Source organism: Callorhinus ursinus, unplaced genomic scaffold (assembly GCF_003265705.2).
Source record: "Callorhinus ursinus isolate GAN/ISIS: 27379988/994484 unplaced genomic scaffold, GSC_fseal_2.0 scaffold40, whole genome shotgun sequence".
Taxonomy (NCBI): domain Eukaryota; kingdom Metazoa; phylum Chordata; class Mammalia; order Carnivora; family Otariidae; genus Callorhinus; species Callorhinus ursinus.
In genome coordinates, this window is record NW_027397102.1 from 9,419,393 (window position 1) to 9,446,370 (window position 26,978).

A 26,978-nucleotide genomic window follows, 5' to 3' on the forward strand; every position below is an offset into this window, starting at 1 on the left:
ATAGTTGTTTTTAGGTTTGGGAGATATAAAACATTTTAAAGACATTTTGGTACAATTTTAATAGGCATTGTACCTTTGTGTAATTTACACATCTAAAAAAATTATATTCAAGTTTTTTTGAAAAAATATTACTGTGAGCATATATACAGTTTTTAGGGGGAGAAATCTGAATGTGAAGGAAATGTACAGGATTAAAGTTGCTCTTTATAGAGGAGTGTTTATATTCTTTTATTTTCCTTTCAGTCCCTATAGACTTTTCATGCACACATATACATCCATGCTCAAAACTAGTGTTAAAATAGTCTGATATCAAATAATTAGATATTTATTAAACAACCAAATAGGTTCAGTCAATGAAAAAAATGACTAATTCTCTCAGTTCAAGCTGTAAAATATTGTGTGTAAACACAGCTACAATTTTAGAATGGATTTCAAAAGCATCTATACATTGTAAAATATAATTAGTCTGTCTTTTCCTTTCAACTTCCTGTTATTCACAGTGTCTTTATGATGTCATCACTCAACATTACCACTGAATTTACAATGCTAAAGTCCTGGCAACATAGAGGCAGGGGAAATGTCTCTTCCAAGATTGTAAGTATTTCATTTAATACTTTTTAGTATTTTTAATGACTAACATGCTCAACTTAGCAACATATTTATATTTTTAAATGTAAATAATGTTTCTCTCATGTTAATTTTATTTGTAGATTAAAATTTTAAACAGAGATATGAAATTTTCAGCAATATCTTGGGTGTTTTGCTTTGAGATTTAACTACTTCAAGGTTTTTCATGAAATAGTTGCGTAGTCTTAACCAGTGTGTGTGTGTGTGTGTGTGTGTGTGTGCATGTGTGCTTATAATCATATCTTATTTTAAGGAGAAGGGAAGTAATTAATATGTATGAAGGCACTTAAAATGTAAAGCAGGATACAGTGTAGTAAGACTTTATTATAAAACTTTGATATATTTAATTTTATGTAAAAGGAAAATTAGACCATCCTTTTCTCTGATAAAAAGGAAGATTTAGTGTTGTATCCAATAAAAGAATGTATAGTGAGTTGACTTTTAAAAGGAGTCATTAAGCAGATGATGAATATTATTAACATGGAATTAAACAATAGTATTTCTGCAGGCTTTAGTGGCCACATCTTTCAGTGTTGGTCTTTAAAAGTTGATCACCTCTAAAAGAATATTGCTGAAATAATACAAAAATTAGGATAATATAGACCATATTGATTTGGAGCCACCAGCTAATAGCCATGTGTATTAGCTGAACCATAAGAGATTATCAGTATTCAACCAATTTTTACCTACAAAAATGGAAATTTCTTATGGTACAATCTAATATAAAAAGCAGATAAAAATCAATAAGAAAGATATACTTAAGGTGACATAAAAACAGTTGAAAGTTATAAACAGGTATTTTATAGTAAAAGAAATGTGAATGGTCAGTAAACATATGAAAAGGTGTACAACCTCATTTATGAGAAGAAAATTTAGAAAATCTTTGACTCAGAAATTCAAATTCTAAAAAAAAATCTAAAGGCTATTTCCTTTTTCAATGACACATTTTTGTGATGTTTGGATGTTTTTCAATGAGTATGCATTACTTTTAAAATCAGAAATTTCAATACACTGTGAAAGAAAGAAAAAGAATGATTTGATCTAGAAATTAAAATTGAGCTACTAGTGCTTTTAGAAAGATATTTCTAGTTTGGTTCTGTCTACATCTCATCTTTCCTCTTACATCATAAAGGCTTCAGGATTACATCACCATTGGGTATTATCTCTGAAACACACTGTCATCAGCAAAATCTTCTACATCCCCCTCTGCCTCTTATCTGAATATCTCCACTTTCTTGCTCTCTGAAACTTGGCTTTCTCAAATACACTCCTTTTCGTGAGGCCCTCTTGAGTAGGAGATATTTTCCTTTCCATGTCCCTTCCTACCACTGGATCCAGAGGTGCAGTAGATGTATGCTTGGTTCCTCAATGGCATTTCAAACTCATTCTACATCCTTACTCCCTAAAAATAGCCAGCTTTGAATCTCATGTCATCAGATTATATCATCTGCTACCTTTCCTTGCTATATTCATCTAGTAACTCCCAGGTCATTCCCTTTATTTTGCATGGTTTTCTGTCTGGCCCACTGCCATTCCCTCTTGCCTTAATCCCTGGTAATTTTAAGATGTAGATAATCATTCTCATACCCCAACATCTCAATTATTTGACTTTATTTTCTCAAATTATCTTGCCTTCCATCTTATCTCAGTGGCTCACTCCTATTCATATCCCTCCAAAATCTTAATTTCAAACATTTCATTTTCCAACCACTGTTTCAGGTACATCTAATACCCACATTCCAACAGTTCTTCTACCCCAATAAGACCTACTATTGATTTTAGCACCTTCGAACTATTGCCCATTAGTCCTTTCCCCATGGCTTTACTTATATTCTTACCCTTTATAGATCCTTACCTATCTTATGTTTTTTTTTAAGATTTTGTTTATTTATTTGACAGAGGGAGACACAGCAAGAGAGGGAACACAAGCAGGGGGAGTGGGAGAGGGAGAAGCAGACTCCCCACTGAGCAGGGAGCCCAATGTGGGGCTCGATCCCAGGACCCTGGGATCATGACCTGAGCCAAAGGCAGACACTTAATGACTGAGCCACCCAGGTGCCCCTTATCTTATGTTCTTATAAGTTCATGGTGAACCAATACAAATAATTTCCGGCATACATCTTCAATCCCCTTTACCCACTCTCCTTTTGACATTTCTTCGACAAAACCCTAATTTTAGATAAATCCATCTCCCCCATTACTCCTCAGTAGTACCTTTGCAAGCTGAATATGGTTGAGGAAAACCATGTAACCATAACAACTAGCTTCAATTTAATTTATAATGTCAAACTGCAAGTGGGTCATTAATGATATCCAGCAATGGTATTAAAGTTTTCTCATCTGTTTAAATTTCTCCTTTAAGATGACTATTTCTTACATTTTTTTCTCTTAAATTTACAATAGATTTTTCCACCCCACTCTTGGTTAATAGAGACAAAAAGGGGAAATTTTCACCATTGCCACAACTAAATATCCTAGTCTATATGTATCTTTACTACCTTTTTTTCTTCCTTCCTCCTAATGGAGTAGATACCCTATTCTTGATCATATCTAAATATAACTTAAGGTGTATTAGTTTCCTAGGGCTGCTGAAACAAATTACCACAAACTAGCTAGCTTAAAACATTAGAGGTTTATTGTCTCACATTTCTGGGACCTAAAAGACCAAAATCAAGATCTCAGAAGTATGGGCTCCTTGAGGCTCTGAGGAAGAATCTGTCCCATGACTCTCCTAGCTTCTGGCAGTTTCTGGCCATCACTGGCATTCCTTGGATAGTAGATACATCACCCCGATCTCTGCCTCCATCATCACATGGCACACTCTCCCTGTCTGTGTCTGTGTCCAAATTTCCTTCTTCTCATAAGAACACCAGTCATTGTATGAGAGCCCATCCTAATCCAGTATGACCTCATCTAAACTATATTACATCTGCAAAGACCCTGTTTCCAAATAAGGTCAATTTCACAGGTACCAAATGATAGGACTTGAATGTATCTTTATGGGTAACACAATTCAACTCACAACACTGGGCACTGGATTTTCTTCGCTACTTAAGGATATGGCTCCTATAATTAACTTATCTTCTGTAACCTCATTTTTTTTATCTTTTTACTTTGGCTTTCTTGAAACATAACTGACATATAATTGTGTATGTTTGAAGTGTACAGTGTGATGATTTGATGCTCATATGCATTGCAAAATTATGACCATGTTAGGTTTAGTTAATACCTCCATACATCATATAATTACCATTTCTTTTTTTGTGGTGAGAATATTTGAGGTCTACTCTCTTACCAAATTTCAAGTATATAATACAGCATTGTTAACTATAGTCACTGCACTGTACATTAGATCCCCACTACATATTCATCTTATAACTGGAAGTTTGTACCATTTGAACAACATCTCTGCATTTCCCCTCACCCAGTGCCAGGCAATCACCACTGTACAGTTTCTATAAGTTCAGCCTTTTTACAATCTACATATGAGATCATACAGTATTGTCTTTCTAATTTATTTTACTTAAAATAATACCCTCAAGGTCCATCTCTATTGTCATAAATGGCAGGACTTCCTCCTTTCTCATGGCTGAAATATATATCTATATCATCTATATCTATATATCTAATCTATCTATCATCTATCTATTTATCTATCTATCATCTATCATCTTTGATAAAGTGATTTGATGTCCTTTGGATATATACCCGGAAGTGGGGTTCCTGTATCATATGGTAGTTCTATTTTTAATATTATTTTTTAAAGATTTTTTATTTATTTTATTTTTTGAAAGAGAGAGAGATGAGAGAAAGAACACAGGCAGGGAGAAGAGGGAGAAGCAAGCTCCCCCTGAGCAGGGAGCCCGATGTGAGACTCGATCCCAGGACCTTGGGATCATGAACTGAGCTGAAGGTGCTAAATCAACTGAGCCAACCAGGTGCTCCACCTATTTTTAATTATTGAAGAACCTCATCCTGTTGTCCATAGTGAGTGTACCAATTTACATTTGTGTCTAGAGTGCACAAAGTTTCCCTTTTCTTCACAGCCTCACCTCACCTTGATTATTTTTTTCTATTGAGTTTCATGAGTTCCTCATATATTTTATTTTATTTTATTTTATTTATTTTTTAAGATTTTATTTATTTATTTGAGAGAGAGAGAATGAGAGATAGAGAGCACGAGAGGGAAGAGGGTCAGAGGGAGAAGCAGACTCCCTGCTGAGCAGGGACCCTGATGCGGGACTCGATCCCAGGACTCCAGGATCATGACCTGAGCCGAAGGCAGTCGCTTAACCAACTAAGCCACCCAGGCACCCGACTTCCTCATATATTTTAGATATTAACCTCTTATCAATAGATGGTTTCCAAATATTTTGTCCCATTCCATATGCTGCCTTTTCATTTCAATTATTTTTTCCTTTTGATGTACAGAAGCTTTCAGTGTGATGTAGTTTCATTTTATTTTTGTTTTTTGCTTATACATTTGGTGCATCCTATATACCTGTTGACCATTTGTATGTCTTCTTTGAAAAATATCTATTCAGGTAATTTGTCTATTTTTTGATCAATTTACTATTTTAATATTGAGTTGTGTAAGTTACCTAAATATTATGGATATTAAAACCTCATCAGATAATTGGCTTGCAAATATTTTCTCCCTTTCAAAATGCTGCTTTTCAATATTATCAATTGTTCATTTGCTATGCAGAAGATAAGTTTTATATAGTCCTACAGATTTTATTTCCTTTTGTTGCCTGAACTTTTGGTGGCATATCCAAAAATATCAATGTCAAGGGCATATCAAAGATCTTTCTTCCTGTTTTCTTCTATGAGTTGAAAAGTTTCAGATCTTATGTTTAAGTTTTTATCCCATTTCAGTTTAATTTTTTTAAAGATTTTATTTACTTATTTGACAGAGAGAGACACAGCAAGAGAGGGAACACAAGCAGGGTGAGTGGCAGAGGGAGAAGTAGGCTTCCCACCGACCAGGGAGCCTGATGTGGGGCTCGATTCCAGGACCCTGGGACCACGACCTGGGCCAAAAGCAGACGCCTAATGACTGAGCCAGACAGGCGCTCCCCCATTTCAAGTTAATTTTTGTGATTTGTGTGAGATAGGGTTCCTCTTTTATTCCTTTGCATGTGGATATCTACTTTTCCCAGAACCATTTTGAAGAGATGATCCATTGGTGCCCTCATAAAGAATTAATTGATTAGGGCGCCTGGGTGGCTCAGTTGATTAAGCGACTGCCTTCGGCTCAGGTCATGATCCTGGAGTCCCGGGATCGAGTCCCACATCGGGCTCCCTGCTCAGCAGGGAGTCTGCTTCTCCCTCTGACCCTCTTCCCTCTCGTGCTCTCTATCTCTCATTCTCTCTCTCAAATAAATAAATAAAATCTTTAAAAAAAAGAATTAATTGATTACATATGCATGGGTTTATTTCTCTGTTCTTCATTACATTCCATTGGTCTATGTTCCTGTTTTTATTCCAATACCATACTGTTTTAATTACCATACCTTTGTACTCTAGTTTGCAATCAGGTAGTAATATCTCCAGCATTATCCCTCTTTTTCAGGACTGTTTTGGCTCTTCATAGTCTTCTGTGCTTCATACAAATTTTAGGATTGTTGGTTCTATTTCTGTGGAAAAATCCTATTGGAATTTTGATCAGGATTGCATTTAATCTATAGATGGATTTGGTAGTATTGGCATTTTAACAATATTATTCTACTGATCCATGAACTTGGGATATTTGTCCAGTTATTTGTGTCTTCATTTCTTTTCATCAGTGTCTGAATATTTTCAATGTATAAATATTTAATTTCCTTGGTTAAATATATTTGTAAGAATTTTATGGGTTTTTTTTAAAGATTTTTTATTTATTTATTTGAGAGACAGAGAGAATGAGAGAGAAAGCACATGAGATGGGGGGAGGGTCAGAGGGAGAAGCAGACTCCCTGCTCAGCAGGGAGCCCGATGCGGGACTCGATCCAGGGACTCCAGGATCATGACCTGAGCCGAAGGCAGTCGCTTAACCAACTGAGCCACCCAGGCGCCCAAGAATTTTATGGTTTTTAAGTATTCTGAATTACACTGTTTACTTTTATTTTATTTATTTTATTTTTATTTAAATTCCAGTTAGTTAACATACAGTGTGATATTAATTTCAGGTTTAAAATTTACTGATTCAACACTTACATTTTTGTAACACCTGGTGCTCATCCCAAAAACTGCCCTCCTTAATCCCTATCACCTATTTAATCCTTCTCCTTGCTCAACTCTGATCTGGTAATCATTAGTTTTTTGTCTGCAATTAAGAGTATGTTTCTTGGTTTGCCTATCTCTTTTTTCCTTTGCTCATTTGTTTTATTTCTTTTTTTTAAGATTTTATTTATTTATTTGACAGAGAGAGACACAGCGAGAGAGGGAACACAAGCAGGGGGAGCAGGAGAGGGAGAAGCAAGCTTCCCGTGGAGCAGGGAGCCTGATGTGGGGCTCAATCCCAGGACCCTGGGATCATGACCTGAGCCAAAAGCAGATGCTTAATGACTGAGCCACCCAGAGGCCCTCATTTGTTTTATTTCTTAACTTCCACATATGAGTGATATCTTATAGTATTTGTCTTTCTCTGACTGACTTATTTTGCTTAGCATATTACTCTCTAGCTCCATCCACATCATTGTAATGGCAAGATTTCATTCTTTTTTATGGCTGAATAAGATTCCATTATATATATGAAACTTCTTTATTCATTCATATATCAATGGGCACTTACACTGCTTTCATAATTTGGCTATTGTACATAATGCTGCTATAAACATAGGGGCGCTTCAATCCCTTTGAATTAGTTTTTTCTATTCTTGGGTAAATACCTAGTAGTGCAATTGCTGGATCATAGGGTAGTTTTATTTTTAACTTTTGGGGAACCTCCATAGTGTTTTTAGAGGGGCTGCACCTTTTTGCTTTCCCACCAACAATGTAAGAGAATTCTCCTTTCTCACATCTTTGTCAAAACTTGTTTCTTGTGTTATTGATTTAAACCATTCTGGTAGGTGTGCGGTGATATCTCATTAGAGTTTTGATTTGTATTTCCCTAATGATGAGTGATGTTGACATCTTTTCATGTATCTTTTGACCATGTGTATGTCTTCCTTGGTAAAATGTCTATTCGAGTTTTCTGCTCCTTTTTGAATTAGGTTATTCATTTTTGGGGTGTTAAGTTTTATAAGTTCTTTATATATTTTGGATACTAATCCTTTATCAGATAATCATAAGAGACTCTTAACTATAGGAAACAAACTGAGGGTTGCTGGAGGGAAGGTGGGTGAAAGGATTTGGTAACTGGGTGATAGACATTAAGGAGGACACTTGATGTAGTGAGCACTAGGGGTTATATGCAACTGATTAATCACTAAATTCTACCTCTGAAACTAATAATACAACATATGATAACTAAGTTTAATTTGAATTTAAAAAAGATACGTAATTTGCAACTATCTTCTCCCATCCCATAGTTGCCTTTTAGTTTTGTTGATTGTTTCCTTCGCTGTGTAGAAGCTTTTCAGTTTGATGAAGTCCCAACACTTTATTTTTGCTTTTGTTTCCCTTCCCTCAGGAGACATATGTAGTAAGAAGTTGCTGTGGCTGATGTCAAAGAGGTTACTGCTGGTGTTCTCTTCCAGGATTTTGATGGTTTCAAGTCTCATATTTAGATCTTTTTTGTTTGTTTGTTTTTGATGCCAAAGTTGTCTTTTTTAAAATTTTGTATTGTTATGTTAATCACCATAAATTACATCATTAGTTTTTGATGTAGTGTTCCATGATTCATTGTTTGCATATAAAACCCAGTGTTCCATGCAGAACGTGCCCTCTTTAATACCCATCACCAGGCTAACCCATCCTCCCACCCCCCTCCCCTCTAGAACCCTTAGTTTGTTTTTCAGAGTCCATTGTCTCTCATGATTCGTCTCCCCCTCCGATTTCCCCCCTTCATTCTTCCCCTCCTGCTATCTTCTTCTTTTTTTTTTTTTGACATATATTGTATTATTTGTTTCAGAGGTACAGATCTGTGATTCAACAGTCTTGCACAATTCACAGTGCTCACCATAGCACATACCCTCCCAATGTCTATCACCCAGCCACCCTATCCCTCCCAACCCCCACCACTCCAGCAACCTTCAGTTTGTTTCCTGAGATTAAGAATTCCTCATATCAGTGAGGTCATATGATACATATCTTTCTCTGATTGACTTATTGTGCTCAGCATAACACCCTCCAGTTCCATCCACATCATTGCAAATGGCAAGATCTCATTCCTTTTGATGGCTGCATAATATTCCATTGTGTATATATACCACATTTTCTTTATCCATTCATCTGTCGATGGACATCTTGTCTCTTTCCACAGTTTGGCTATTGTGGACATTGCTGCTATAAACATCGGGGTGCATTTTGAAATTATTTTTGTGTATGGTATAAGAAAGTGTGCAGTTTCATTATTTTGCATGTTGCTATCCAGTTTACCCAGCACTGTTTTTGAAGAGAATGTCTTTTCCCCATTGGATATTCTTTCCTGCTTGGTAGAAGATTAATTGTCCATATAGTTGTGGGTTTATTTCAGGGTTTTCTATTCTGTGCTATTGATCTATGTGTATATTTTTGTGGCAATACCATACTGCATTGATCACTACAGCTTTGTAATATAATTTGAAATCTGGAATTGTTTTGCCTTCAGCTTTGCTTTTCATTTTCAAGTTTGTTTTGCTATTCAGGGCCTTTTGTGGTTCTATACAAATTTTAAGATTTTTGTAGCTCTGTGAAAAATGCTGTTGGTATTTTGATAGGGATTGCATTAAAGGTGTAGATTGCTTTGGATAGTAGACACATTTTAAGAATATTGGTTCTTCCCATCCATGAGCAAGGAATGTCTTTCCATTCCTTTGCATTATCTTCTATTTCTTTCACCAGTGTTTTATAGTTTTCAGGGTACAGGTCTTTCATCTCTTTGATTAGGTTTATTCCTAGGTATCTTATCAATTTTGGTGCATTTGCAAGTGGGATTAATTCCTTAATTTAACTTTCTTCTGCTTCATTATTCATATATAGAAATGCAGCAGATTTCTGTATGCTGATTTTTATCCTCTGACTGTACTGAATTTGTGTATCATTTCTAGAAAGTCTTTGGTGAAGTCTTTTGGGTTTTTATATAGAGTATCATGCCATCTACAAATAATGGAAGTTTTACTTCTCCCTTGCTGATTCATATGCCTTGTATTTCTTTTTGTTGTCTAATTGCTGTAGTTAGGACTTCCATTACTATGTTAAATAACAGTTGTGAGAGTGGACATCCTTGTCTTGTTCTTGACCACAGAGGAAAAGCTCTCAGTTTTTCCCCATTGAGGATGATATTGCCTGTGGGTTTTTCATAAATGACTTTTATTATGAGAGGTATGTTCCTTCTAAACCTACTTTGTTGAAGACTTTTATTATGAATCAATGTTATACTTTGTGGAATGTTTTTTCAGCATCTATTGAAAAGGTAGTATGGTTTTTATCCTTTCTTTTATTAATTTTTTTTGAGAGGGAAAAGAGGGGAGGAACAGAGAGACAGAGGGGGAGAGAGAGAGAGATTCTCAAGCATACTCTGTACTGAGTGCAGGGCCCAACACCGGGCTCAGTCTCGCAACCCTGAGATCATGACGTGAGCTGAAATCCAGAGTCAGATGCTTAACCAACTGAGCCACCCAGGCAGTCTTTAATGTGGTTTATAAAGTTGACTGATTTGAGAATATTGAAACAAACCGGCAAACCACAAATAAATCCTTGTTGATTGTGGTGAATGATTTTTTTTAATGTAATATTGGAGTTGTTTTCCCAGTATTTTATTGAGAATTTTTGCATATGTGTCCATCAGGGATATTGGCGTGTAGTTCTCTTTTTTAGTGGAGTCTTTCTCAGGTTTTGGTAGTGGGGTAATCCTGGCTTCATAGAATGATTTTGGAAGTTTTCATTCTTTTTCTACTTTTTAGAATAGTTTGAGAAGAATAACTAGAAACTGTTCTTTAAATGTTTGGTAAAATTTGCCTATAGAAGCCATGTGGTTGTGAACTTTTTGTATGTTTGGAGTTTTTGATTACTGAATTAATTTTTTGCTGCTTACTGGTCTTTGCAAGTTTTCTTTTTCTTCTTGTTTCAGTCTTGATAGTTTATATGTTTCTAGGAATTTATCCATTTCTTCCAGGTTTTCAAATTTGTTTGCATAGTTTTTCATAATATTCCATTATAATTTTTGTATTTCTGTTGTGTTCATTGTTGTTTCTCTTCTCTCTGTGATTTTATTTATTTGGTTTCTTTCTGTTTTTTTGAAAAGTCTGTCTAAAGGTATAACAATTTTATTAATTTTTTCAAGGAAGAAGCTTCTGGTTTCATTGATCTGTTCTATTGGGTTTTTTTTTTTTTAGTTTCTATAACATTTATTTCTTCTCTAATCATCATTTACTTCCTTCTGCTGGTATTAGCCTTTGTTTGTTGTTCTTTTCTACCACTCTTAGATGTAAGGTTAGGTTTTTTATTTAAGAAATTTCTTGATTCCTGAGGTAGGCCATGTACTTCCCTCTTAGGCCCACTTTTGCTACGTTCCAAAAGTTTTGGAATGTCATGTCTTCATTTTCCTTTGTTTCCTTTTATTTTTTTATTTCTTCTATGACTTCCTGGCTGACCCATTCATTATTTAGTAGCATGTTGTTTATCCTACATATATTTGAAATGTTCTGGTTATATCTGTGAAATCCATCTGGTCCATTGTGTCATTCAAAGCCATTTTTTTGTTGATTTTTTGTTTACATAATCTGTCTATTGACGTAAGGGGGGTGTTAAAATCCTCTACTATTATTGTATTATTATCAATTATTTTCCTTATGTTAGTTATTAATTATTTCATATATTTGGATGCATAAACATTTACAATTGTTATCTCTTCTTGTTGGATTGTCCTCTTTATTATGATATACTGACCTTCTTTATTTCTTGTTACAGTCTTTGTTTTAATGTCTAGTTGCTGATATAAGTATTGTTACTCTGGTTTTCTTTTGACATCCATTTGCATAATAAATGTTTCACCATCCCCTCCCTTTCAGTATGTAGGTTTCTTTAAGTCTAATATGAGTCTGTTGTAGGCAGACTATATAAATGGGTTTTGTTCATCCATTCTGACACCTTATATCCTTTGATTGGAGTGTTTAGTCCATTTATATTCAAAGCCATTATTGATAGATATGTATTTATTGCCATTTAATTACATGTTTTGTCATTGTTTCTGGATATTTTCTCTGACTCATTCTTGTCTTTGTCACTTTTGGTCTTTCTCTTTCTTCAAGAGTACCCTTTAATATTTCTTGCAGGGCTGGTTTAGTGATCACAAACTCCTTTAGTTCTTGTTTTTCTGGGAAACTATCTTTCTTTCTATTCTTTTTTTTTTAAGATTTCATTTATTTATTTGACACAGAGAGAGAGACAGCGAGAGAGGGAACACAAGCAGGGGGAGTGGGAGAGGGAGAAGCAGGTTTCCCATGGAGCAGGGAGCCTGATGTGGGGCTCAATCCCAGGACCCTGGGATCATGACCTGAGCCGAAGGCAGACACTTAATGACTGAGCCACCCAGGCACCCCTCTTTCTATTCTAAATGATAGACTTGTTTATGTTTGGTTGCAGATTTTCCCCATTCAGCACTTTGAATATATCATGCCCCTCCCTTATGACTTGCCAAATCTCTGTTGAGAAATCTCCAGCTAGCTTAATGTGTCTTCTCCTGTAAGATAAGGACTTATTTTTGGTCTTGCTGTTTTATTATTTTCTTTATCACTATATTTTACAAATTTAATTTCAATATATCTTGGTGTTGGCCTCCTTTTGTTGATTCTAATGGGAGTTCTCTGTGCCTCCTGCATCTGAATCACTATTTCCTTCCCAAGATTAGGGAAATTTTCAGTTATGATTTGTTCAAATAAAAATTCTTCCTTCTTTTTCTCTGTGCTTCTTCTGGGGCTCCTATAATATGAATGATATTACACTTGACTGAGTCACTGAATTCCCTAAGTCTATTCTTGTGTTGCATAATTCTTCTTTCTCTATTTTGTTCAGCTTTCCATTATTTCGTCTTCTAGATCACTTATTCTTTCTCTGTTTCTGCCAGCTTGCTGTTCATTGCATCAAGCCTGTTTCCAATCTCATTTATTCCATTCTTCATCTACGATTTATTCTTTTTTTTAACTCTTTTATCTCTGCAGTAAAGATCTCTCTGACATTTTTATTCTTTTCTAAATCCCAGCTAGTATCCTTATGATTGTTGCTTTAAGTTCTCCTTCAGACATGTTATTTATATCTGTTTCATTTATATATCTGGCTGTGGCCTTATCATTTTCTCTCATTTGGAATAAATACTTCCGTTTTTGCATTTTGTCTAAGTCTCTGCCTTCTCCCTCTTTGAAAAGCCAATTATGTCTCCTGCTTCTGAAAGTAATGGTTTTATGATGAAGAGGTCATGTAGTGTCCAGGGCCTGACACTTTATGGAGTGTCTCTGTGGGTCCTGTGTGCACTCTGTGGTTGTGTTTTGGCAGCTCTCTCCTTCAGGCCAGTATTTTGCAGAGGTTCTCCTTGCCTGCTATGGACAGTGTTTGGTCACTGGCCTTAATGTGGCAAGTTTTAACTGGGTATTGTGGTCTGCTTATGAAATGAGACCTGATACTACTTCCGCTAGAATTGAAACCCTGCAAAACTCTCCACTTGGGAGAAATGGTGTGTGCAGGGTTTTGTCCTGGTCTTCTTGGGGAGTGGCCCATTGTACTGGGACTGAGGCTAGCTTGGCTGAGACTGGCAGTTCCAACAGAGTGCGGGGAGTGGGGGCTTGGTGTAAGCAGGTTAGCAGCCAGTGTTGACACTGAACTGATTCCCACAGGTGGTTCTGTGTTTATACGGAGAGGCACGGGAAGGAAATGGTGCCAGCCAGTTCCTTTCTTCCCAAAGAGCCTTCCCAGTGAATGCTGCCTCTCAGGAAAGGGCTTTGAGAAAAACGAATAATGGCCTTCTGTGTGCGCCAGGTGTTTTTCAGATCCTTGTTTCTGTGCTGTCTGCCTCAGGGCTTTTTGCCTACCTTCTATCCAGGAACAGCACAGTGCTCCATGGGCTCTATCCCAGCCAATCCTGATGACCTTTCAAACCCTTAGGTTTAGAGACTGATTGTGGAGAGGGGCTTGTACTTGTTTTCTGGGGAAGGGGCCTGGTGCACTGGGATGGAGGCAAGTCTGATTGAGAGGGGCAGTCCCACTGGAGTGCAGGGGTGTAAGGTTTGGTATAAGTAGGTTAGGCAGTCATTGTCCCTGCTGTTCTGCTTCCCTCAGTTGGCTCTATGTTTATGCTGCGGGGCAGAGGGGGTAAATGGCACCATCCAACTCTTTTGTTCCAGGAGAAACATCTCTGTGATAGCTGCCTCTCAGGGATGGGGTCTAAGAAGAGTGAATAATCTCTCCCTCTGTGTGCCCCGTGCTTTCTTCAAATCGCTATTTCCCCACCATCTGCCCCTGAGATGTTTGCCTACCTTCTCTCCAGGAGCAAGGCAGTGCCCTCTGGGCTCTATCCTAGCCAAGTTTGTTGATCTTTAAAACTCTAGGCTTTAAGCCCTCCAGGTTCAAGAACTCAGAAAATTCAGCCCCTCTCATTTTTAAGCCAATCATTGCTTTCAGGATCTATTCTCCTTGTGCATCCCCTTATGTGTTCTTCTCTCTTTCATCCTTCTCTGTGACCACAGCTCCCTCCCCTCTGTGGCACCCATGATCCCTTTCTCCCCTAAACCACATCTCTACAATTCCTCCCTTCTTAGATGTGGCTTCTTCTCTCCCTATAGTTGTGGAGTTTATTCTGTCAGTCTTCATGTTGATTCTGGGGTATTTTGGAAGATCTGACTCTTATCTAATTGTGTTCCGTTTGGATTCTCTCTCTATGTATTTTTTAAGGTTCACTCTTGATGGGTTCTATATTTCTAAAAATGTAGGCACTTATAGATTTTTTAATTCATTGGCATATAATTGTTCATTGTAGTCTATTATACCCCTTTACATCTCTGTGGTATCAGTTGTAATGTCTCTTATTTCATTAATAATATAATTTATTTGAATCTTCCCTGTTTTTCCAGTTAGTCTAGCTAAAGTTTTGTCCATTTTATCTTTTCAAAAACTAATCTCTTCATTTTATTGATATTTTCCATTGTTTTCCTAGTCTTTATTTAGTTTATTCTGCTCTAGTCTTTATATTTCCTTAATCTAACTTTGAACTTAGTTTGTTCTATTTCTAGTTCCTTGAGATGTAGTTAGATTGTTTGAGATCATTTTTTTTCTTAATGTAGTTATTTATTGTGTTAAATTTGATTCTTAGAACTTCTTTTGCAGCATCCTATGTTTTGGTATGTTTCCATTTCCATTTGTGTCAAAGTTATTTTTTATTTCCGTTTTCATTTCTTCATTGACCCATTGGGTGTTCAGGAGTTTCCACATATGTGTAGATTTTCCAGTTTGCCTCTTGGCTATTGATTTCAAGTTTAATACCATTGTGCCTGGAAAAGATATTTGATACGATTTCAATTTTCTTAAATTTGTTAAGACTTATTTTGTGACTTTTCATATAATCTATCCTGGAGTTTGTTCCATGTGTTCTTAAGAGGAATGTGTATCTTGCTGCTCTTGGATGGGATGTTTTGTATATGTCTTTTAGGCCCATTTGGTCTAAAATATAGTTCAAATTAAATGGTTCCTTGATGACTTTATGTCTGTAGGGTCTATACATTGTTAAAAGTGGGTACTGAAGTCCCCTACTATTATAGTATTGTTGTTTATTTCTCTCTTCAAATCTCGTAATATCTACTTAATTTATTTAGGTACCCTAATGTTTGTTGCTTATATATTTAACCATTGTTATATACACTTGATAAGTTGACACCTTTATCATTATGTACTGACCTTTTTTTTTCTTACTGTTTTTGGCTTAAAGTCTATATGTGATAAAATTATTGTTCCCCCTGCTCCCTTTTGGTTTCCACTTGCATGGAATATGTTTTTCAATCACTTCACTTTGTGACTATATATGTCCTTAAAGCTGAAGTGAGTTTCTTATAAGCATCATAAAGTTGTATCTTGTTTTTTAATCCATTCCACCACTTTATGCCTTTGTTTGGAGAATTTAATCCATTTTTATTTTGAGTAATTATTGATAGGTAAGGATTTATAAATACCATCTTATTAATTGTTTTCTGACTGTTTTGTAGTTTCCTTGTTAGTTCTTCTTCTCTTGCTTCCTCCCTTAGTGAATTTATTATTTTCCCTAATAATATGCTTGGATTGCCTTCTCTTTATCATTTGTGTATCTATTGTATGATTTTGCTTTGTGGTTACCATACAACTGAGTATGATGTTAGCCATAGGATTTTTATATATGGCCTTTCTTATGTTGAGGTATGTTGTCTCTAAACCAGCTTTCTTGAGTTTTTATCATGAATAGATATTGCACTTTATTAAATGCTTTTTCTGCATCTATTGAAATGATCATATGGTGTATACTTTTGTTAAGGTGACATATCACTTTGATTTACGGATATTGAACCACCTTTGCAATGCAGGAATAAATCCCATTTGATTGTGGGGAATGGATTTTTTAATGTATTGGTGGATTTGGTTTGCTAATATTTTGTTAAGGATTTTTGCATCTATGTTCATCAGAGATATTTGCTTGTAGAATTTTCCTTTCCTTCTTTTTCTTTCTTTTTATTTATTTATTTATTTTTGTAACTTCTTTATCTGGTTTTTGTATCAGGGTAATGCTGGTCTTCCAGAATAATTTTTATGCTTTCCTTTCTCTTCTATTTTTCAAATACTTTGAGGAGAAGATTAACTCTTCTTTATTGTATTTTTTAATATTTTTATTTATTTATTTGAGAGAGAGAGAGAACACATGAGATGGGGGGAGTGTCAGAGGGAGAAGCAGACTCCCCGCCGAGCAGGGAGCCCGATGTGGGACTCGATCCAGGGACTCCAGGATCATGACCTGAGCCGAAGGCAGTCGTTTAACCAACTGAGCCACCCAGGCGCCCTTAACTCTTGTTTAAATATTTGGTATTCACTGTGAATCTATCAGTTATGAACTTGTTTGTTCGGAGGTTTTTTTTAAGATTTTATTTATTTATTTATTTGACAGAGAGAGACACAGCGAGAGAGGGAACACAAGCAGGGTGAGTGGGAGAGGAAGAAGCAGGCTTCCCACGGAAGAGGGAGACCAATGCGGGGTTCAATCCCAGGACCCTGGGACCATGACCTGAGCCGAAAGCAAATGCTTAATGACTGAGCCACCCAGGCACCCTGGGAGTTCTTTTTCTTTTTTATTAATAATTAAATTTCACCCCTAGTAGTCAGTCTATTTAAATATTCTATTTCTTCCTGATTCAGTTTTGGAAAGTTATATGTTTCTAAGAACTTATGCATTTCTTTTATGTTGTCCAAATTTGATGCCATGTAATGGTTCATAATTTTCTCTTATAATCCTACATATTTTTTTGGTGTCAGTTGTTATTTCTCCTCCTTCATTTCTGATGATTATATTTATTTGAGTCTTCCTTTGTTTCTTGTTGAGTCTAGCAAAAATTTGTCGATTTTGTTGATTAAAAAAAATAGTTCCCATTTAATCTGTTCTATGGGTTGTTTGTTTGTTTGTTTGTTTTGTCTTTATTTCATTTATTTCTGCTCTAATCATTATTATTTTCTTTTTTCTACTGGCTTTGGGCTTTGTTCTTCTTCTAGTTCCTTTAGGTGTAAAGTTAGGTTGTTTATTTGAGATTTTTCTTGCTACTTGATGTAGGCCTATATTGTTATAAACTTCCCTCTTAAAATGGCTTTTGCTGCAACCCGAAGATCTTTTACTGTTGTATTATTGTTTGTTTTGTTTTTTTTTTAAGTTTTTATTTATCTACTTGTGGAAGAGAGAGAGAGAGCGAGCACAAGTTGGGGGGAAGACAGAGGGAGAAGGGGTGGGAGAGGCAAACTCTGTGCTGAGTGTGGAGCCTGAAATGGGGTCTGATCCCAGGACCCTGAGATCATGACCTGAACCAAAGTCAGACACTTAACCAACTGAGCCACTCAGGTGCCAAACTGTTGGGTTTCCATCTTCATGTATTTTTTTTATCTCCTCTTTGATTTGTTTGACCTACTTATTATTTAGAAGCATGTTATTTAATCTCTGTGTATTTGTGTTCTTTCCAATTATTTTTCTGATTGATTTCTAGTATCAAAGCATTGTAGTCAGAAAAGATGCATGATATGATTTCAAACTTTTTAAATTGATTCAGATTTCTTTGTGGCATAACATGTGATTTATTGGGAGGAAGATTTCATGAGCCCTTGAAAAGACTGTTCATCCCACACAGTGGGTAGAATGTTCTGAATCTGTAAGGTCCATCTGGTTCAATTTGTCATTCAAAGCCTCTGTTTGCCTGTTGATTTTCTGTCTGGATGATATCTTATTCCTGTAAAAGTGTGTTAAAGTTCCCTACTAGTACTGTATTATTGTCAATTTCTTTATGTGTGTTAATTCTTTATGTATGTAGGTGCACCCATTTTGGGTGCAAAAATATTTAAAATTGTTATATCTGCTTGTTGGGTTTTTCCCTGTATCACTAAGCAGTGAACTTCTTTGTCTCTTTTTACAGTGTTTTAAAATACTTTTTACCCTTTATAAGTATTACTACCTAACTTTCCTTTTGCTTCCATTTGCATGGGAAGTGTTTTCCCATCCCTTTTCTTTCTTTTTTTTTAAGATTTTATTTATTTATTTGAGAGAGAGAGAGAGAGTGAGAGAGAACATGAGTGGGAAAGAGAGGGAGAAGCAGACTCCCCACTGAGCAGGGAGCCCGATATGAGGCTCAATCCCAGGGCCCCGAGATCATAAACTGAGCCAAAGGCAGATGCTTAACCAAGTGAGCCACCCAGGTGCCTCCATCCCTTTGCTTTCAATCTGCATGTGTCTTTACGTCTGAAGTGGATCTCTTCTGGGTACCATATAGATGGGTCTTGCATTTTTTAAAGATTTTACCTATTTATTAAAAAAATATTTTATTTATTTACTTATTTGAGAGACAGAGAGAGAGAGCATGAGAAGGGGGAGGGGCAGAGGGAGAGAGAGAATCCCAGCAGACTCTGTGTTAAGTGTGGAGCCTGATGCCGAGCTTGATCCCAAGAACCTGAGATCATGACCTGAGTTGAAATCAAGAGTCAGACACTTCACCAACTGAGCCACCCACACCCCAAGGGCTCTTTGTATTTATCCATTCAGTCAGCCTACATCTTTTGAATTGGAACATTTAGGCCTTTTACATTCAAAGTAATTATGAATAAATGTATAATCATTTTTTTACATTCAGAAAATCCATTGTTCTTTTTAATTTTTTTATTTAAATTAAACTTAGGTAACATATACTGTATTATAAGTTTCAGGTGTAGAATTTAGTGATTCATCAGTTGCTTATAACACCCAGGGCTCATTATGTCAAGGGCCCTCCTTAATGCTCATTATCCAGTTATCCCCTCCTGCCATCTACCACCACCCCCAGCAACTCTCAGTTTCCTTCCCGCAAGTAAGAGTATCTTATGCTTTCCCTCTCTCTCTGTTTTCATCTTATTTTTCCTTCCCTTCTCCTATGTTCATCTGTTTTTAAATTCCACATGAGTGAAATCATATGGTATTTGTCTTTCTCTGACTTACTTATTTCGCTTAGCATAATAACCTCTAGTTTCATCTGTGTCATTGAAAATGGCAAGATTTCATTATTTTTGATGGTTGAGTAATATTCCATACATATAACTATAGAAACCATTGTTTCTTTTTACATTCCCCAGTCAATGGACATTTGGGCTCTTTCCATATTTTGGCTATTGTGGTAGTGATACTATAAACATTGGTGTGCATATGCTCCTTCCAATTACTAGGTTTGTATCCTTTGGATAAATATGTAGTAGTGCAATTGCTGGATCATAAGGTAGTTCTTTGTTAACTTTCTGAGGTAATCCCATACTGTTTTCCACAGTGGCAGCACCAGTTTGCATTCCCACCAACAACGTAAGAGGGTTCCCCTTTCTCTGCATCCATGCCAACATCTGTTGCTTCCTGAGTTGTTAATTTTAGCCATTCTGACCAGAGTAAGGTGGCATCTCACTCTGGTTTTGATTTGTATTTCCCTGATGTCGAGTGACGTTGAGCATTTTTTCATGTATCTCTTAGTCATTTGTATATCTTCTTGGGAGAAAAATGTCTGTTCCTGTCTTCTGCCTTCCTGAGTAGATTTTTGTTTTTTGGGTGTGGGTGTTGATTTTGATAAGTTCTTTATAGTTTTTGGATACCAGTCCTTTATCTTATAAGTTAAATATATTTTCAAATTCTGTAGCTTACCTTTCAGGTTTGTTAACTATTTCCTATGTTGTGCAAAAGCTTTTTATCCTGATGAAGTCCCAGTAGTTCATTTTTGAGTTTTTTTTTTCCTTGCTTTTGGAAACATGTCTAGAAAGAACTTGTTGAAGCCAAGGTCAAAGAGGTGGCTTTCTGTGTTTTCTAGGATTTTGATGGTTTCCTGTCTCACATTTAGGTTTTTTATCCATTTTGAATTTATTTTTGTGCATGGTCTAAGAAAGAGGTCCTGTTTCATTTTCTGCATGTGGTTGTCCAATTATCCCAACACCATTTATTGAAGAGAGTGTCTTTTTTTCATTTGATATTCTCTCCTGCTTTGTTGAAGAGTAGTTGACCATAGAGTTGGGGGTTCATTTCCGGGTTCTCTATTCTGTTACATTGATCTATGTGTCTTTTGATTGCAACTTTGTAAAACAGCTTGGAGTACAGAATTGTGATGGATCCACCTTTGGTTTTCTTTTTCAATATTTCTTTGGTTATTCGGGGTCTTTTCTAGTTCCACACACATTTTAGGATTGTTTCTTCTAGCCCTGTGAAAAATGCTGATGGTATTTTGATAAGGATTGAATTGAATGGATAGATTGCTTTGGGTAGCATAGATATTTTAATCATATTTGTTCTTCCAACCCATGTGCATGAAATGTTTTTTTCCTTTTTTAACAAGTAAATAGAAATTTATTTATTTATTTATTTACTTATTTATTTATTTTATGTTTAGTTAGCCACCATATAGTAAGTACATCATTAATTTTTGATGTAGTGTTCAATGATTCATTAGTTGTGTATAACACCCAATGCTCATCACAACACGTGCGCTTCTTACTTTGTGTCTTCCTCATTTTATTTCATGAGTGTTCTACAGGTTTTAGACTACACATTATTTATGGCTTTGGTTAGTTTATTCCTAGATATTGTTCTTGGTGCAATTGTAAATAGGATCAAGTACTCGGTTTCTCTTTCTGCTACTTCATTATTAGTATATAGAAATGCAAAAGACTTCTGTGCATTGATTTTATATCCTGTGACTTTCCTGAATTTCTATATCAGTTCTTGCAATTTTTGGTGGAGTCATTCAGGTTTTCTACATAGAGTACCATGTCTACTTCAAAGAGTGAAAATTGGACTTCTTTGCCAACTTGGATGCCTTTTATTTCTTTCTGTTGTCTAATTTCTGAGGCTAAGACTTCTAGCACTGTGTTGAACAACAGTGGAGAGAGTGGACATCCCTGTACTGTTCCTGACCTTAGGAGAAAAGCACCCCATTTTTCCCCAGCTGAGGATGATATTAGCTGTGGATCTTTCATATATAGCTTTTATGACATTGAGGTATGTTCCTTCTATCCCTTCATTGTGGCAAATTTTTACCAAGAAAGGATGTTGTATTTTGTCAGTTGTTTTTTTCTGCATCTATTGAGAGGATCATATGATTCTTGTCCTTTCTTTTTTTAACGTAGTGTATCACATTGATTGATTTGTGGATGTTCAACCACCCCTGAAGTCCAGGAATAAATCCCACTTGGTTGTGGTGAATAATCCTTTAAATTTAGTGTTGGATCCTATTAGCTAGTATCTTAGTGAGAATTTTGGCATCCATGTTCATCAGGGACATAGATCTGTAATTCTCCATTTTGGTGGGGTCTTTGGGTTTGGGATAAAAGTAACACTACCCTCATAGAATGAATTTGGAAGTTTTCCTTCCATTTCTATTTTTTAGAACAACTTCAGAAGAATAGGTATTAATTCTTCTTTAAATGTTTGGTAGAATTCCCTTGGGAAGGCATCTGGCCAGGCACTATTGTTTGTTGGGAGATTTTGATCCCTGATTCAATTTCTTTGCTGGTTATGGGTCTGTTCTTGTTTTCTATTTCTTCTTGTTTCAGTTTTTATAGTTTATGTTTCTAGGAATGCATCCATTTCTTCCAGATTGCCTAATTTGTTGGCATATAAGTGCTCATAATAGTCTCATAATTGTTTGTATTTCTTCAGTGTTGGTTATGATCTTTCCTCTTTCTTTCATGATTTTATTTATCAGGTCCATTCTCCTTTCTTTTTGATATGTCTGTGTAGGGATTTATAAATCTTATTGATTCTTTCAAAGAGTCAGCTCCTAGTTTGGTTGATATGTTCTACTGATTTTTTTTGTTTGTTTTGTTTGTTTTCTATATCATTGGTTTCTGCTCTAATCTTCATTATTTCTCTTCTCTTGCTGGATTTAGGCTTTATTTACTGCTCTTTTTCCAGCTTCTTAAGGTGTAAGATTGGTTGTTTATTTGAGACTTTTCTTGTTTCTTGCTGCATCCCAAAGGTTTGAACAGTTTTTGACGTGTTTTCATTTTCATTTGCTTCCACATATTTTTTATTCGTTCTTTAATTTTCTGGTTGACTCATTCACTTTTTATTATGATATTACCTTTAGCCTCCATGTACTTGTGGTCTTTCCAATTTTTTTCTTGTGGTTTACTTCAAGTTTCATAGTACTCTGGCCTGAAAATATGCATGGTATGATCTCAGTCTTTTTGTAGCAGTTGTGACCTGATGTGTTAGCCAGTATGTGATCTTTTCTAGAGAATCTTCCATGCGCAGTAAAAAAGAATGTGTATTCAGCCACTTTAAGATAAAATGCTCTGAATATATCTGTTAAGTCCATCTGGTCTTGTATGTCATTCAAAGCCCTTATATCTTTGTTGATCTGCTTAGATGATCTTTCCATTGCTGTGAGTGGGGTGTTAAAGTCCACTACTATTATTGTATTATTATTAATGAGTTTCCTTAATTTTATTATTAATTGGTTTATATAATTTGGCTGCTCCCCAGTTAAGGGTATAAATATTTGTAATTGTTAGATCTTATTGTTAGATAGACCCCTTTATTATGCTATAGTGTCCTTCTTCATCTCTTTGTACAGTCTTTGGTTTACAATCTAGTTTGTCTTATATAAGAATGGCTACTCCAGCTTTCTTTTGATGTCCATTAATATGATAAATGGTTCTCCATCCCCTCACTTTCAATCTGGAGGTGTCTTTGGGTCTAAAATTAGTCTCTGGTAAGCAGTATATCGATGGGTCTTTTTTTTTTTTAATCCTTTCTGACACCTGTGTCTTTTGATTGGAGCATTCAGTCCATTTCCATTCAGAGTAATTACTAAAATACATGAATTTAGTGCCATTGTATTACCTGTAAAATCGATATTCCTGTAGATTTTCTCTGTTCCTTTCTGGTTTTGTTACTTTTGGGCTCTGTTCAACCAAAAGATCTTCTTTAATATTTCTTGTAGGGGTTATTTGGTATTCACAAATTCCTTTAGTTTTTCTTTGTCCTGGAAACTCTTCATTTCTCCTTCTATTATAGAATGACAGCCTTACAGGATAAAGTGTTCCTGGCTGCATATTTTTCCCATTTAGTTCATTGAATAGCTCATGCCAGTCCCTTTTGGCCTGACAGGTCTCAGTGGACAGGTCTGCTGCAAGCATTAAGTGTCTACACTTGTAGGTTAAGACCTCTTTTTCTTATCTGCTTTCAGGATTTTGTCTTTATCTTTGAAATTTGCAAGCTTCAGGATTATGTGTTGGGGTGTTGACCTATTTTTATTGACTTTGAGGGGAGTTCTCTGTCTTCTGGACTTGAATGCTTGTTTTCTTCCCCAGATTAGGGAAGTTCTCACCTGCAATTTGTTCAAATGAACCTTCTACCCCTTTCTCTGGCTCCTCATCTTCTAGGACCCATTTTATTCAGATATTATTTCACTTTATGGAATTGCTGGGTTCTCTATGTCTCCCTTCATGATTTAATAGTTTTCTTTCTCTCTTTTCAGCTTACTTATCTTCTATCATTTTATATTCTAGATCACTGATTCACTCTTCTCCCTCATTCATCCTTGTGTTTATAGCCTCCACTTGGGACTGAATCTCAGTAATAGCATTTGTAATTTCAACCTAAGTTTTAGTTCTTTTATTTATACCAGAGGTGATTCTCTAGTGTCTTCTATGTTTTCTTCAAGCCCAGCAAGTATATTTATAATCGTCGTTTTAAATTCTAGTTCAGATATCTTACTTATATTCCTATTGATTAAATCACTTGTGGTGAGTACTACCTCCTGTTCTTTCTTTTGGGATGAATTTCTCTGTCTTCTCATTTTTTCCAGAAAAGAAAAGAAGAAAGAAAAACAGAAAACAACAATGATAACAGAAAACACAAACAAGCAAACAGAAACAGAAACAATACAATACAAAACAAACAAAAAACTAGACCACGGGTGTGTTTTGGTCTGCTTGTTAAAAGAAACTAGATCCCAAAATAAGAAATGAAAAAATATATATACATATACAAAAAATAAATATATGTATAAAGTATGTATAAAAAGAAACATTAAAAAATAAGAAAAATTTGAAAAATTAAGAAAATAACTGAAAAATAATACTGAATGACTAAAGATTAAAAAAAATAGAATTCAATATTCGATTTTCCCCAAGAGCTGAAGTTTTGCAGCCCTCTATGATCAGCAAACTTGGTGTGAGCCTGTTGTTCTTCCTGGTCTTCTGGCAGAGGGGCCTGTTGCACTGATTCTCAGGTGCACCTGCCCTACTGCAAATGTACCTCCCTTGGGCAGAGTGAGGGCTCAATGTAAGCGGCTTCAGATTCCACTATGTGGCACCATTTTTCTCCTTGAAGGATTTCAGCACTGATGGGTGGGATGAATATAGTGGTGAACAGCTCTCTAGCCCCAAAGCTGAAAGTTTGCACACCACACTCTTCAGTGAACCCTCACAGAAAAGCAGTCAATCACTCTTGTCTCCCAGGTTTCCATCAGAACTCTGTGTTCAGCTAGCCAGTGAGGGAACATTTTTTATCCCAGACACGTGACTGAGTTTACAAACCCAACTTTTATTTAATTTTTATTTTTTTTTTCAATTTTATCTTTTAATTAAATTCAATTAATTAACATACAGTTTATTATTAGTTTCAGAGGTAGAGTTCAGTGATTCATCAGTCTTATATAATACCCAGTGCTCATTACATCACATACCCTCCTTAATGTCCATCACCCAGTTACCCCATCTTCCCATCTCCTTCCCATCCAACAACACCATTTGTTTCCTATGATTAAGAGTCTCTTATGGCTTCTCTCCCTCTTTGATTCCATCTTGTTTTATTTTTCCCTCCCTGCCCCATGATCCTCTCTTTTGATTCTTAAATTCCACATATAAGTGACATCATATGATACTTGTCTTTCTCTGATCAATTTATTTCCCTTGTGTAATACCCTCAAGTTCCATCCATGTCATTGCCAAAGACAAGATTTCATTTTTTGATGGTTGAGTAGTATTCCATTATATGTGTATCACATTTCTTTATCCATTCATCAGTCGATGGACATTTGGGCTCTTTCCATAGTTTAGATCTTGTGGACATTGCTGCTATAAACATTGGGGTACAGGTGCCCCTTTGGATCACTACATTAGTATCTTTTGAATAAATGCCTAGAAGTGCAATTCCTGGGTCCTAGGGTAGCTCTATTTTCAACTTCTTTAGAAACCTCCATACTGGTTTCCAGGTTGGCTACACCAGCTTGCATTCCCACAAAAAGTGTAAGAGGATTGCCCTTTCTTTGCATCCTCACTAACATCTGTCATTTTCTGACTTCTTAATTTTAGCCATTCTGACCAGTGTAAGGTGGTATCTCATTGTGGTTTTGATTTGTATCTCCCTGATGCCAAGTGATGCTGAGCATTTTTTCATGTCTGCTGGCTATTCGTATGTCTTTTTTGGAGAAATGTCTGTTCATGCCTTTTACCAATTTCTTGACTGGATTTTTTTGTTTTTGGGGGGTATTGGTCTTGATTTTGATAAGTTCTATATAGATTTTGGATACTGGTCCTTTATCTGATAAGACATTTGCAAATATCTTCTCCTATTCTGTTGGTTGTCTTTTGGTTTTTGTTGACTGTTTCCTTCTCTGTGCAAAAGATTTTTGTCTTGATGAAGTCCCAATAGTTCATTTTTGCCTTTGTTTCTGTTGCCTTTGGAGACGTGTCTAGCAAGAAGTTGGTGTGGCTTGGGTAACAGAGGTTACCACTTGTGTTCACTTCTAAGATTTTGATGGATTCCTGTCTCATATTTAGGTATTTTATCAATTTTGAGTCTGTTTTTGTGTATGGTGTAAGAAAATGACCCAGTTTCATTCTTCTACATGTAACTGTCCAATTTTCCCAGCACCATTTATTCAAGACACTGTCTTTTTTCCATTGGATATCCTTTCCTGTTTTATCAAAGATTAGTTGACCATAGAGTTGAGGGTCCATTTCTGAATTCTCTATTCTATTTCCTTTATCTATATGTCTGTTTTGGTGCCAGTACCTTACTGTCTTGATGATTACAGCTTTGTAATATAGCTTGACATCTGGCATTGTGAGGTCACCAGCTTTGGTTTTCTTTTTCAACATTCCTTTGGTGCTTCAGGCTCTTTTCTGGCTCCATACACATTTTAGAATTATTTGTTCCACCTCTGTAAAAAAAAAGTTGATTTTATTTTGATAGGGATTCCATTGAATGTGTAGATTGCTCTGGGTAGCATAGACATTTCAATAATATTTGTTCTTCCAATCCATGATCATGGAACATTTTTCCATTTCTTTCTGTCTTCCTCGATTTCATTATTGAGTGTTCTATATTTTTCTGAGTATAGATCCTTTGCCTCTATTGTTAGGTTTATTCCTACATATCTTATGGGTTTTGGTTCATTTATAAATGGGATTGACTCCTTAATTTCTCTTCCTTCTGTCTCAGTGTATAGAAATGTAACTTATTTACGTGCAGTGATTTAATATCTTGCCACTTTATGAATTCCTGTATGAGTTCT

At 35.9% G+C, this 26,978-nt stretch overlaps 1 protein-coding gene across 1 annotated transcript in view; it reads left to right on the forward strand.

Moving 5' to 3' along the window:
* The first annotated feature begins 557 nt into the window (after nt 1–557).
* Nucleotides 558–26,978, forward strand: part of CYLC1 (cylicin 1) — a 121,834-nt gene continuing 95,413 nt past the window's right edge. Inside the window, exon 1 of the mRNA XM_025879549.1 lies at nt 558–594. Within this exon, the coding sequence (XP_025735334.1) occupies nt 578–594 (17 nt within the window). The 5' untranslated portion in view covers nt 558–577. The remainder of the gene's footprint in view (nt 595–26,978) is intronic.